This window comes from Vicia villosa, linkage group LG2, assembly GCF_029867415.1.
Source record: "Vicia villosa cultivar HV-30 ecotype Madison, WI linkage group LG2, Vvil1.0, whole genome shotgun sequence".
In the NCBI taxonomy this organism is placed as follows: domain Eukaryota; kingdom Viridiplantae; phylum Streptophyta; class Magnoliopsida; order Fabales; family Fabaceae; genus Vicia; species Vicia villosa.
This window is the reverse complement of record NC_081181.1, coordinates 13,977,130-13,991,356: the sequence shown is the minus strand read 5'-3', so window position 1 is coordinate 13,991,356 and position 14,227 is coordinate 13,977,130. Positions and strand designations below refer to the sequence as shown.

General features: G+C 35.3%; 1 protein-coding gene across 2 annotated transcripts; it reads right to left on the bottom strand.

Annotated features, from left to right (window-relative positions):
* Nucleotides 1–521: 521 nt before the first annotated feature.
* On the bottom strand, nt 522–7,591 carry LOC131649273 (probable ubiquitin-conjugating enzyme E2 23). Of its 2 annotated transcripts, XM_058919044.1 has the most exons (9): nt 7,475–7,591; nt 4,412–6,394; nt 3,239–3,376; nt 2,427–2,882; nt 2,010–2,076; nt 1,752–1,891; nt 1,298–1,609; nt 924–1,179; nt 522–831 (listed from the first exon to the last, which is right to left on the bottom strand). In XM_058919044.1, the coding sequence occupies exons 2-8, from the start codon at nt 6,392–6,394 to the stop codon at nt 928–930; spliced, it is 3,348 nt and encodes a 1,115-aa protein (XP_058775027.1). In that variant the 5' UTR covers nt 7,475–7,591; the 3' UTR covers nt 522–831; nt 924–927. The 2 variants fall into 2 exon arrangements, with proteins under 2 accessions (XP_058775027.1, XP_058775026.1); XM_058919043.1 differs by having other exon boundaries at nt 522–1,179.
* Between the last annotated feature and the right edge of the window lie 6,636 nt (nt 7,592–14,227).

Sequence of the window (14,227 nt, the reverse complement as noted above, 5' to 3'; positions counted from 1 at the left end):
TTATTATTAAGAGTTGTTGGTTTAATTCCTCCATTCTTGTTCCCATTTGTCAACCTAAGCCAAAAAAAGAGTCTTCTTATAAAGAGAATAAATATAAGTATTAGAAAACTCCTAATAAAAAAAATGAGTTTGTTAACATTTTAACTTTTCATTAAAAAGGAGAGTAATACTTTACTAAAATATTTGCATTTAAACTGAATAACTCATTTTAACTTTTCACTAAAATATTTTTTTATAAATTATTTTGACGCTTTCACACATACTACCTCCGTTCTTTTATATTGCTATGCCTTAAGACACAAGTTATTAAAAGTTTAGATGATAAAAGGTATAAAGTAAAAAACAGTAATGCTAACTTGTGCATGACATAAGGCACTAGTTAAAAGTGAAATGTAGAAACTTTTATATTCACTAGACTACTATATCAAAAAAGAATTTGGATCAAATCTAACACAAAAAACGTGAAGACGCCAAAATGAAGCTTGTGAACGTAGAATCCATTATAGTGAACAAGTAAAGAGTGAAAGGAAGAAAAACAAAATTGGCTATTCTTCAATTATATTCAATTCATCAAATCCTCACACACAAGTTAATAAACCAGTGCAAGACCATTATTAACAAATGGTTTTACATACCATACCAAATCCAACCCTTGCCACCCTCTTTCCAATATTTCAATAAAATAAAATTCATAACGTAAAAGTTAGTAACAAACATTGCCTCCCTTCTTAACATTCTCAAAAGGGATATCCAGCCTGCTCTGTTAGTGGTTGCTTCTTTCATGCTTTTGAGATCAATTCTATTCCTTCAAGCTCCCAGAAATGAATTGGTCTTTTGAACAAGAAAATCAAAAGTCTTTAATAGCAGAAATAGAAACACATAAGATGCAACTCTTTCAAATTTTAAGGAATTGATGTGTTTACTCTGTTACAACTCTTTCAAATGCTTAAATTCCTCACAATCAGCCCCAACTTCGCTAAGTGCCAAGAAAAGTTTCGGCACTATCTTGGCTAACATCAGCTTGAAACCAACCGAAGTTGAATTCGGACTGCTATTATTACTCACAGAAGCATCTCTATTCAACGAACCAATTAAGTAACCTTTCATGTATGCATCACAAGCTTTGAGGATGTAATGACCACGCCTCTTAAAATGTTCTTTAATAAGTACTTCAAAATCCTAAAGAATTCATCAAGAAGATAACAGTCAAATATACTTTGCACAACTAAAAGAAGCAACGTAAATCTCAACAAATGGATAGGATCGAGTAAAACATCTAAAAATTATTCGTAATCACCTTGGGAGGCTTCCGTATAAGATACATCATGGTCTTGCAGTTCAGTAAAAATGTATTCTCATTGTATGACAATGAATTCTTCTCTCCTTCGGCTGTTCCAGTTTGCTTGTCATATCCAGCTTCATTGAAGTAAGGCTTCGAGTTGAGTACTAGTCCTTGTAGTGAAACAAGAACTTGAAGGATACTAGAAGATTTTGGATCCCATACTTCATTTCCTCTGCCTGTCCATGTATTGAGAAGGCTAAGGCAAACCTTCCCCTCCTCGTACAAATTAGGGTTTATACGCCAACCACCTGAGTGATAGTATGCCGACTGCATCATTTAGGCCCATACAAAAAACACAGAAAGACATGAGATACATTCGTGCAGATAAATTTAAAAATTAAACATCTTCCTTTTTATGGCAGGGACATAATAAATTGCACATTACTGTAGCTTTAAAATAATGTCTTACCGGTGGAACATCAGGATACTCTGGCGGAAGGTGAAAATCAAAGAAAAACAGACCATCTTGGTAAGGGGTCCCAAATGGCCCTACAATTACTGCTCTCAAAAGATCCATTCTATCTTCATAAACCCGTACAAAAATTTCCTCTGTCAAAATGTTCAAATTGTTTACATTTATTAAAAAGGGTGTGTAAACAGTTTAAGTGAAACACAATACAAAAAAACTTCGATGGTATGAATAAATCTATCATCATAGTTCACTGACCAGGAAGGTTATTTTGTAGTATTCCCCAATCTTGTTGCACCTTCTTATACCATTTTCGGTTGTTCCTCTGAAAGTGAAGTGAAAATCATTTAGTGACCTCGGTATGATATAATAAAGGAAATTATATTACAAAGAAAGAAAGAAGCATTTGAATGTACATGTGCATACTCACATATTTGATGCACTAAGATGATCAATATTTAACGTACAATAATAATACTATCCTAAAAGGATGTCAATAATACTACTAACCTAAAAGGATTGTTTGTCAATAATAATACTAACCTAAAAGGATCGTTGTGTCTTGGTTAATATTCATCGAAGGAAGATGATGCATAAAATAAACATGCAACTACCTATTCATTATTTCATTTCCTTAGTTCAATTATGATTAGAAAAAGGCAGAAGCAGCAGTACCTGTCCATTTGCACCAATATAATAATGGTCTAACGGATCTGTAACCATGTCAAAATGTTTCAAACTGCAAGCATCATCATCATAACTTGCAGGCGCATCTTCATTCTTCAAGCTGCACATTGTCTCAGACGCTTCCACATTTTCAGATCCTCCTGGAATAACAGACTCCTCAATTTTAAAACTCTTGCTGCCTGAATTGTCACCACCATCAATGGCAATACATTTATGAGAGCTGGGCTCAAAGACATTAACTTGTGACAGACATTCAATTTCACCATTTGACGGCAAGTGAACAGGATCTAAGTTCCTTTGTCCCCTGGAGAATATTCCAGAGGCAAGTCTAGTGACGAATCGAATTGCTGCCAGCGGGACAGAAAGTGCTGCGGTCCTACCCAAATCCGTCTCTCCATTCTCTTCTGCTTCAGAAGCAGCGCTTGAATTTTCCTTATTAACATCCTGCATGAAATCTTGTATAATTATAGACTAATAATAACTATTAACATCTCTAGTTGGCCCATGATAAGTCTACCATAAAACAAATGCATTTATTGAAGGAAGAAACTGACTCAGAGACCTTCTAAAATGAGGGTAAAACACCATTTATTTATATTATGATAAGTTTCACAACCACTTCATTCATCAAATATTAGGTTTCCCTAGCAAGCTGTAAAACAGTCAAATTTTGCGGGTAGATGCTACTTTTTGATAGGACTCCTGATAACAGTACTAGGTGATAGATTTTCCTGTAGGCTTCTTAGGAAAAAAGTTTAAAACTTACTAATAAACAGATTATAGTTGAAAAAGAAACAAACCTCTCTCGATTCCCCTAGGACTTCCATTTCATCATCATTGACGGTTTCCCAACTTGCAGCATCACTTATATCGCTCCCTGCAGCAATTGACTCATCATCATCATCTCTACCAACCACATAAATTGCTTGAGGCCCAACCTGGAAGTAATGTAAATTATATACAGTGAAAATGGAGATGTTGTAAACTAACCTCAAACTCTAATATTGCCTCTTAGATTATATAGAGAAAAAGGTTTTGATTATGAATCTAAATCAAACCTCATTTAAGGCTGTGAATGAGAAAGATTCATAAATCATAATTCATCTATTTTAGCACCAAAAGACTGTTTAATATGCTAGAAAAGGAATTTTAGTAACTTTGGTAGAAAAAAGAATATGCTTCGCTATTTCTAATAGTCACTGCTTTTCTATTACATGATATAAGCCTAAAGATACTAAAATGAACACAAAATACCAATTACAATGTAGGTGATATAAAACCTTCAAGAAAACATTTAGAAAAAGATCACCCACTCAATAAAAATGACAACTAAACAATGACAGAACTCCATTTTTATTTTATACTATATAACTCTATCTTAAGGATTAAATATTCTTTTAGAAATCGGGGTTTAGGCCTAACTCAACCCCTCAACCACTCTTAACCTTTAGGTTGCTAAATACCTACAAACTAAGGTACACAGATTCATCTTTTCCTCCATTTCCCAAGTAATACAAGTTCAAACTTCTGCAATAAGTTTTGACAACTTTCAGATCTAATTGTTATTGATTGGAACTCTAAAAGCTGGACCAGATGTTAACAGCCCAACAGGCATCCCAACACAAAATCCTACTCCACTTGCCAGCAATTCGTAGAGGCCTTCCTGAATCACTCTTCACAGAAACTGAAAGATACCTTTGCTGATTGCAAGTAGCCAAGTACTATGCATAATATGCTACAGTACTAGCAACACAGAGCCACTAAGTAGAATATTTCTATCACTGAGAAATTGAACATCCTGATTATGTTCTAATCAAACCATTTTTTAAAATTTGACATTTCCATTGACAGAAACAACGCAAGCAGATTACGAGTCTTATAATAATGATGTGTAAAAAATTGAATATCAGTAAACACACAGCATCTATGTTGTCAAAAGAATGGGAAGAAATTAATATATGAAATGAGCATACCGTCGATATCATCCCATCAGCCCAAGTAACTTCAATATCACCATTCTTAAGGCCAGTTATATTTCCAACCCAAGAGAGGTCTGAGAACTCCACATCAGTTTCACCAGATAAAGTTCCTGTTTGGGTTGACAGGGTTGACAAAGTTTTTGTTTGGGTTGACTGGGTTGGCAAAGTTCTTGTTTGGGTTGACGCTACCTTTATAATTCCACTCTTATCATTCTCCAGCTCTGATTTCTCAGTTGACTTTCCAACAGAAGCTTCTACACCGACAGACACGGGTAATAGTCTAACAACCACATCCCCGTAGCAGTAATCATAATCTGGATGGCCCTCTAGCTCATAGACACTTACAATTTCCTCTTTGTCAAATTCCCGGGGATCGTCTGCCTTGGCAGCTGGTTTTATCCACCTCACACAAGCTGTCCGCTCCTTGGCATTAAGACTCCTCACAACCCCAACTCGGCTAATTTCACAATTATCCTCACCGACATCAGAGGTTTTCTCTACAACATATTGTTCTGAAACAAATTCATGATCACCAGGATTATCAATAGGAATTAAACTTGTAGAATCTAGTTCACGCTCTATCGTTCCATCCTGCCAAGAAACATCAACTCTTGTCCTAGTGTTGGCAATCATAAGGGCTTTTTCAAAGCTTTCCTCTTTCTTCCGGGCTCTTTTATCTTTCCTGATGACAACTTTCCTTATTTTCTTGCGATGAAGAGGCCAAGCTTCATGGACAGGGTCCTTAGATACTGAGATAGAACTACCACATGAGCTAGATTCGTGTGAAGGATTATTCCTATCATCTCCACCATTCACTATCAAAGCACCTGCTGAGTCAAGGTCCATAGCATCCTTATTCCCATATGATTCCTCAACTGTAGCTTCTTCTGAATCACACCCACTTTCTGTTTGATTAGATTCCAAGTCAATGTTAACAGAGTCACTATGTTCCGATTTTGATTTACTTTTGTCTACGGAAACAGAGGATGACAGCACAGATGAGGGTAAGAGACACCAGTCACCCAATTGCCAATTTGCATGAGCAAAACAAGACAACAATTTTAAGTTTTTTGGACTCTGCTCCTCAGCTGGGGCATTAGAAGAAAATGGCCCGTAACCTGCAGATGCTATCCAATAAACAAACACTGATCCAACTGTAACATTGGTGACAGTGCCTTCTAACCTGTTTGCTTTCCACAAGCCAGACAGCCATCTAGCCATCTTGAAGATTGATGAAGACTTGGCCCTTACACGTTGCCCCGGGTAATAAGGGAAATGCCCATCTTCAAGAATATTCTTTGAAATCGGTTTAAGATTCATTGGATCTGCTTTGGAGACTTTACAAACTGAACCATCATCAAATAAGACAGTCACGTTATCCAAAACATCATCAATTCTTCCTAACCAAGGCCCAAGCACCACATAATCACCAACAGTGAAATCTCTAATACGCTTTAAGTCTTTTGATGAGACCTCTTTTACCACAGATCCATCATGTGCCAACAAATCCACAGTTATATTGACATCAACCACAACACCCACTTGCCCAGTGGGATCAGAGGCAGCAGCTACAAAATCACCATGTAAAAATCCACGATCAATAACTTCTACGTCACTGAAATTCTGTTTGGACTCCGATTCATCCTTCCAGAGTACACGTAGCTCGTTAGCCTGAAGCGCGGCAGTTTTACCATGCATAGAAGCATCGTTCCTATCAGAACCTCTGCCACCATTATTACTTTCATCACCCTCCTCAACATCACCATCCTCATCCTCATCATCAGTGACTTCACTATCTGAATCCGAATCTGAATCCGAATCACCATTAACTTCCGTCACAATCCCAATTAACCCACTGCTTTTATTCTTCACAACATCTTGTCTATAAATTTGCATGGTATTACTTCTCTTACAAGAAACTTCATCCGGTTTGGCCTCATTGTTTTCAGAAAGTGCTTCATGTTGTTGAACTTCCATCTAAAATTATAAAACATCAAAAACATAAGATTGTCTTTCTATTCTAGTCTTCATATTCAACTTAAGTTCAGCAATCAAAACAATTAAAAAAAAAATTACCAAATCCAAGTTATACTTTAAGAAAAAAGTTTTACCTCTTTCATAATTTTAAAATGTACTTAGCAGCATGGTTCAAAAATCTATCCTTAACTAAATAACAATAAAAAGAAAAGTTCACAAGACGTTTGAATAAATTTGAAAAAACAATTATTAAGTGTATGTTTGATTTTGCTTTTGGAAAAGCAACAGGCAAGCAATTCTAGAGGTGTAGAATTGATTTTATAATGATTTTGAAGTGTTTGTTTCTTCTAAAGTAGAATTAATTCTGCCTCCATAATTTATCTTAATTGAATCTACAATGTAACTTTTGAATTTACACTGTTCAACTCATTTTTACATAAATGTATCCAAACATAAATCAATTTAATCAACTCACTTTTAATCAGAATCAATTCTACAAAATCAACTCACTCAGAATCAAATCTCCTCACCGCATAACCAAACATACACTAAGATATACAATCATTAAATTAATTCGGATTAAAAAACAAATGCACCAGCAACAAACTCCAAATCCGTTCTGGATCTAAAATCACCTCACAGAATGAAACAAAAAGAAAGTTCAGCTCCCAATGATAACACAGTTTTTGAATTCAAAAATTGAAACGCAAACAAAAACATCATCATCATGATTATTCATTATCAATAAACCGTTCTAGCTCAACCAGACGAAATCCTAATTGATTATACCCTAAATAAAACAATAATCAAAATCTACCTATAAAAAAACGCGGATTAATTAACATACCCTAACGTAGCTGAAACAATCAAAAGAAATTGAAAAATCGATTGAAGATTTAAAAATGAATATAGATAAACGAATGAGCTAGGTTTTCAGGTTAATCATTACGGAAAAAAGAATTTGAAAATGGAGAAAGGAAAATCAATGTTAGAAATTAATCGGAAAGAGAAATCGAAAGAATGATTAAACCTATAGCTGCGGGAAGAAGAGAAGAGAGAGAAAATGAAAGTGGAGCTTACGAAGAAAGAAGAAGGAGGTCGCTGGCGTGTACCAGATGAATGGAGAAGATGACGATGAAGAAAAGGAATGTGGAAGAAGAAGAAGTCGAATATTTGTTGCAGCGGTGTGAGGGTAATTTCGTCATTCTGGTTTTGTATAATTGCTTTTTATTCTCTTCTTTGTGTGTGAGTAAACCCTCGTTGGATTCGATCGGGACCGTTCGTTTTTGAATTTTCTTTTTTTTTTTTGACAAATATTTATTTGAATTCATGATAAATTGGATTATTTTGTTTTGACAGATAAACAAAATCAATTAGTACAACTTTTTAAAATGTTTATTTTTATGACGGAATATGAAGTAAGCTGATTAAATTTTAGTTTTGGGTCACAAAAATGATTTATTTGATGTTTATTTCAAAAACCAAATAGTGAAAGAATTGTCTGGATTCTATTTGTATCTTAACAAATAACAATTTAACATATTAATATTGATATCAATATTGTATATGGGTAAACCAAGAGGTAATTAAAGTCTAATAACAATTATTTCACCTGATTCAAATGCAAATTTTAACAACTAAATAAGTGAAGTTTATTATTTTTAAAGTTGTTGTAATGTTTAAGTAGTCTCTAATAGAGAATGTAATTAGAGCTGTTAAAATGAGAATTTCTTTTTTTTGAATAATCAGTTTTTTAAAAAAAATTCTATAAATAACAAGTATTTCAAAAATATTATACAAATGGCAACTTTTTTTAAAAAATTACACGTTGTCGCCAGGGGGTGACGACAACACTTAATCCATAATATTGTCGCCAATTGGCCTGGCGAATGCATTCAGAAAACAGGTGTTGTCGCCACCCCCGGCGACAACGCCCCCCCCCCCCCCCCCCCCCTTATTATTTTTTTTCAATTTTGTTTTATATTATTTTTTACCTATTATTTTTAACTATATTTTTAGTTTGGAAAAATAATATCAATAAATAAAAAAGTACAAAATACATTAACCATTAATCATAATTAGAAAAGTACATTAAAATTAAAAAAACACAAAATACATTAATGATAATAATAAAATTTCTATTGACCGCCGCGTGGACCATGGTACGATCCGCACTCAGGTTGTCTAATAACTCGTGTCGAAGGTTCACGAGTTAGGAGTGCTCCCCTATTCCTGCGACGACGCCCCCCTCGATTTGGTTCCTCTTGTGTTTGAGTCGACGGCCCCTCAATGCATTTCGGGTCTACAAAATCTGTGAGTCGTCCTTGACCTATAGAATTCCCGCTATAGGAAAGGAGGATGCCCGCAGCGCCTTCAAAGCTTTGTCTTGGTGGGTTGAAATTTCTCCTAGTGGGTGCGGCCTCGAAGTTTGGTCTTTGGAAGTTGGTGGCGGGTTCGATTTGGTTAAAATACATTGGTTGTGGTGGTGTATTGAAGTTCAATGGTTGGTTGGCGTATTGTGATGTTTGTTGGTCGAATGAGTTGTATGGCGGGTATTCTTCTTGTATGCCTATGTCGGGGGTAAGTGGTGGTGATCTGGAAGAGCTCGCCATATTAAGTTCTTCGAAGCGTAGGTGGTGGGGTTGAGTTTGTGATTGAGTTTGAAATGGTTGTTGGTGGTGGTATTGTTGAGATTGTTGTTGTTGTTGTTGGTAAATAGGTGTTTGTTGGTTTATTGGTTGTTGTTGGTAATTTGGTGGTTGTTGTTGTGGGTAATTTTGTTGGTGGGAATTTGGTGGTGGTTGTTGATGTTGGAAATATGGTGGCGGTTGTTGTTGTTGGAAATTTTGTTGTTATTGTTGTTGTTGGAAAATATGTGGTTGTTGTTGTTGTTGTCCTCCAAAATATGGTTGTTGTGCTCGCGGGTCTTTCAAATAGAAAGGGTCAGACACAAACATTTCGGAATTTGTTACCGTTCTGTACCAGTTGACATATTCAGCCGTTGGTTTCATTTCGTCCGGCGCCACAGGAAATTGTAGGACAGTGGTGGAACCACGAGCCCATATTTTACGCTGCTCTTTAGCAAACGTCTTCCAATTATCTACGTACCACTGTTGGCTGACCTTTTGCAGATGCCAAGGTGCCAAAAACTCAGGGGGGTCAGCGATACCTGGATGCAGCTAAAAAAAATAATATAAAAAAATTGAAGAAAAAAAACCAGCTAAAAAAAATAATATAAAAAAATTGAAAAAAAAATAAAGGGGAGGTGTTATCGCCAGGGGGTGGCGACAACACTAAGCAATTGCACATAGTCGCCAGGCCCAATGGCGAATTCTTTGTAAAAGGAGTGTTGTCGCCACCCCCCCTGGCGACAACGTGTTAAATTAAAAAAAAATGGTCATTTGTGTAATATTTCTGAAATACTTGTTATTTCTGGAATTTTTTTAAAAAAACGGGTTATTCAAAAAAAATCTTAAAATGGACTATTTGATTTTAAACGGGTCGGTCTTGGCAGATTTTGGGCTTTTTAAAGCTAGGCCAAAAAATTCATGTGTAATATAGGCTCGAGAATTATTACTCGAGTCTGGTCTATATGGACTTCGAGCTATCCGACCATAAATGGATTTTTTATTTTAAAAAATTAAAATCAAAACTCCATAATATTTATTATAAATAAAATTAAAAAATTATATTATTTTAAACATAATATATTTTTAAGTATTATATTATCTCTTATAAATACTATAAAGTGTTTCTAAATACAATATATGTCTAAATTGTATAAAATAATACTTGAATATTTAAATTAAGAGAAAAATTAATATAATACGATGAAAGAATGTTGATTATATTAATGTATAATATTTAAAAGAGAAAGATTGAATAGAATAGAGATAAATTTTAGTGAGGTGAGAAAAATTAATGTGCTATTTTGGAGTAAGACAATATAAATATTAATATTTTTTAAAAATTTATAATTATGCGGGCCTAATGGGTTACCCACAGACCATATGGGCTAGCCTTAATGGGTAATTTTTGAGCTTGTCGGGTCGGGGCCGCCCATATGGACTAATCCATTTTGACAGCTCTAAATGTGACATCTATGTTGTTTTGTTTAGAGAGTTAGATGTCCCTCTTAACCTTGGGTTAAGATGTTTATAGAAATTTATTGGATTTGAGTTTTAGGCTCCAAGAAATTATTTTCTCGTTCTCATAAAAAGTGTCTCATTTGTATTTTTTTCTATATTTCAAAATAATTATCCATTTATAATATCAATGCAGCATTTATTATTATTTTTCCACACTATCATGTCCATATTTATTAACTTTCACTTTATTCAACTACTCTATTAATTATAATTAATAAGGATATTTTAGTAAATGATATTAATTTTATCATTAAAATCAACATATCTAATCATTTTCTTAAAAACTGCACATTGGTCAAATATGACACTTTTTATGAGACTGAGGGAGTAGTAACAGCAGTTCACACTTTTATGAGAGTGGGAAATGAATAGTTACTTCCCTTATTATTCTGGAAAACGTGACTTTCCCTTCTTGACTTCCTTCCCATTCCGCTATGGGCATTGACATGTCACTCCCTCATTTTCATAAACGGACAAGAATTCCGATAAAAGGACAATCATTGCAAGTAATGGCTAGATATTCTAGAGATATATTACATCGTCTCTCCTTAGAGAAACCCATATGCAACTTTTTTGTGGGACTTTGATGAATATACCAATAAGTAGTCTCTCTAGCACGTAGGCTTGGAAAGTGCGAAGTGATTTAGTTTGATTGTCTTCTCTCATTTGGACGAGTCAAGTGCATTTAGGACAAGTACCTCAGGAGTTCTTGGGAGCGAGTCTCTCAAGCGTTCTTCAAGGTGAGTACCCCGAGCTTGGTCTTGGATAAATCTTCAGATGTCAATGGGATGAATCCCTAAACGTCAGTTAATGTAAAAATCTCAAATGTCAATTGAGGTGCACACACGGTTTTAAATGTGTTCAATAATGAATTAAACCTCAGAAGATAAATTGGTCTAAATCCCTTACAGGTGTTAAGGACGTGGGGAATCTTTTCAATTGTTAGCATGCCTAGTAAGAGGTCGTTGATTACCTCTAAAGCTAGATTTATGATCCGTATAAAAGGAGTTCAGTGCCTACTATTAAAAACTTTCTTGTATCTTTCTTTCTCGAGCTTTGTGAAATTGCCTCAAAGTTCTTATAGAGCGTGGCATACTCGCTCTCCCATTTTCTCAAGTTGAAGCCATTAAGCCTCATTTTTAAGTGCAGGTTTGCTACCTTTTTCCCTTATTTCTCTTTATGGCAATAATTAGGGATTTAGATGAAAATGGTAGGATGGTGGAGCCCTCTAACATTAGACAATAGTCTACAATATACCTACAATGTGTGAGGAATGCTAAACGGGTGGATGGTTCTATTAACTACAAACTATTATTTTAGGTGTGTTGAAAGGAGAACCTAATGATAATCACTGAATTTAAGTTTGACTACCTTACCCATGTTCAGAAGGAGATGGTTCAATTTATGGACGAATTCAAAGTCATCACTTCTCGCACTATGATTGCCCTGGACCGCAGACGAGAAATGTGAATACATGAGTAAGTTTGTGGTCATGGAGATACTTATTCTACTTTTCATATAATAATAATGATAAATTTCAATTTTTAATGTGTTGATGTTATTCACATTCAGATTCATTTAATGAGGCAGTGAATTAGGTGAAAATAATAATAATAATAATAATTATTATTATTATTATTATTATTATTATTATTATTATTATTATTATAATTGTTATGGATCGGAAAAAGACTCGAGTGATTAAGGTCTAATTCTCTCTACTTAATCCTAGGTATAAAAACAGTCCACACGATAAGAGCAAGGTATAATTTATGATCTCCACTTTTTGTTATACTCATCTTCAATCTTGAACTGATTTGAGCGTTGGAGTACTAACCATACAGGTTTATCCTGCGTCACCGTTCAAGAGCATCGATTTTCCAACTACTTACATTTCTGGTTCCCGAACAGAACATTGGTACCATATGTGGGAATCCAATTCTAAATCCTACTATTTCTATGATTTCAGGTATAATCTTCGATTTATTAGTTCGTAACCTCCTTAGGTCACTTAATTGAGAACAAATTGAATCTCGATTCCTAAGTTTTCCAGGAATTTGCATTTCGTTCCAACTTATTCACAACTTCCTCAGATCTCATAATTGAGAAATGCTCAAAAGCAAAAATGGAGATATGTCATAGTTGGTTTGATCAATCATTGTTTCTGCTCTAATTCCTCAAAATCCAAGTATCCGATTTTCTTGAGAGCTCGGCAAAATGACAAGAGGAAAGATATGAGATCTAGATACAGGTTAAGGTCAGGATGTGAAGGCAATCTATACGAGGGTCATGCGAGGAGCCACATTTCACCTTCCAATCTAACGTCGCACTCATTTTTACCCTGTTACCAGGGTACTTACCGCGTCAACATCAGAAGATACCACAAGTTCATAGTTAATAATGTCCGAATACCATAAGTCCATAGGTAACGTCGGGCACCAATCAAGTACTGGGGCACCTCTTGTAGGCACTACAAGATATTCACTTGATGCACCAGGGTCTCCTCAAAGCGAATCACATAGCTGAGGTCCTCTAAGCATGCCCTAAGAAAGATACCTCATACTCTAGTTTCAAGGAGATCGGTCGATAGCAACCTTTGATCGCCACTCGGAGTCCCTGTTCCAAAGGAAAGAATTGAAGGGAAGAGAAACTCTTACTCCTCCTACAAAAGTCGAACAGACAGGCATATCAAGGAATACCCCTAATGCCCGATCATCATATCGAGTCTGGGATAAGCCGATCAACAGGTAAATTTTTTCACAAGCGGATCCCCAACTTTCTATGGATTACTTGAGGTAGATATGCACTCTGGAATAGGAAGGAATTCGGAGGCCTCGGCCCTGGGGATCAAAAAACGTCTCGTCGAAGCAATGGACAGAGCAATTTGACGGGCCTAAAGTGTAAATGGTCGCTATCAAGCTGCATCCTTGGAGAAGCGGACCACCCATATATATATATATATATATATATATATATATATATATATATATATATATATATATATATATATATAGCCAAATATAGAGTGGGGCACCTAGGCACCCCCGTCCAACCAAATAAGACGATTTGAAATGTGAAGTGCACTCAACCTAGAACTCTGGGGAAAGACGTCAGCCAAAAGACCCAAGATAATGTGTGTTTCAGATCATGGAGTATTTGTTAATGATGTAGACATGGTCAGTTGAATCATTTTATGTCTATACGTGAATGATTTGCTGATCACAGGTGTAGATGAAGCAGAGATGCAAAGAGTCAAGTTGAAACTGATGATGGAATTTGAAATGTACGACCTAGGAAATTTTTCATATTTCTTAGGGATGTAGTTTAAAGACACAAGTGAAGGAGTTCTCTTGCACCAAAAGAAGTATGCTCAAGATATCTTGAAAATGTTCAAGTTGAGCAATTGCAATGCAACAATCACACCACTGGAGACAATAGTAAAGTTGAAAAGAGAAACAAATGATGAGTTTGTAAATGCAACATTGTACAAACAAATTATTTGACCTCTAAGGTACTTATGCAATACCAGACTTGGCATTTTGTCAAAGTGTTTAAATTTTGAGCAGGTTTATGGAGAAGCCACACGAGTGTCATCTCACTGTAGCCAAGAGGATGCTGAGATACATAAAGAGGACATCACTGCAGAAATGTATGGCTATACATATTTTGACATCAGTGGAGATCA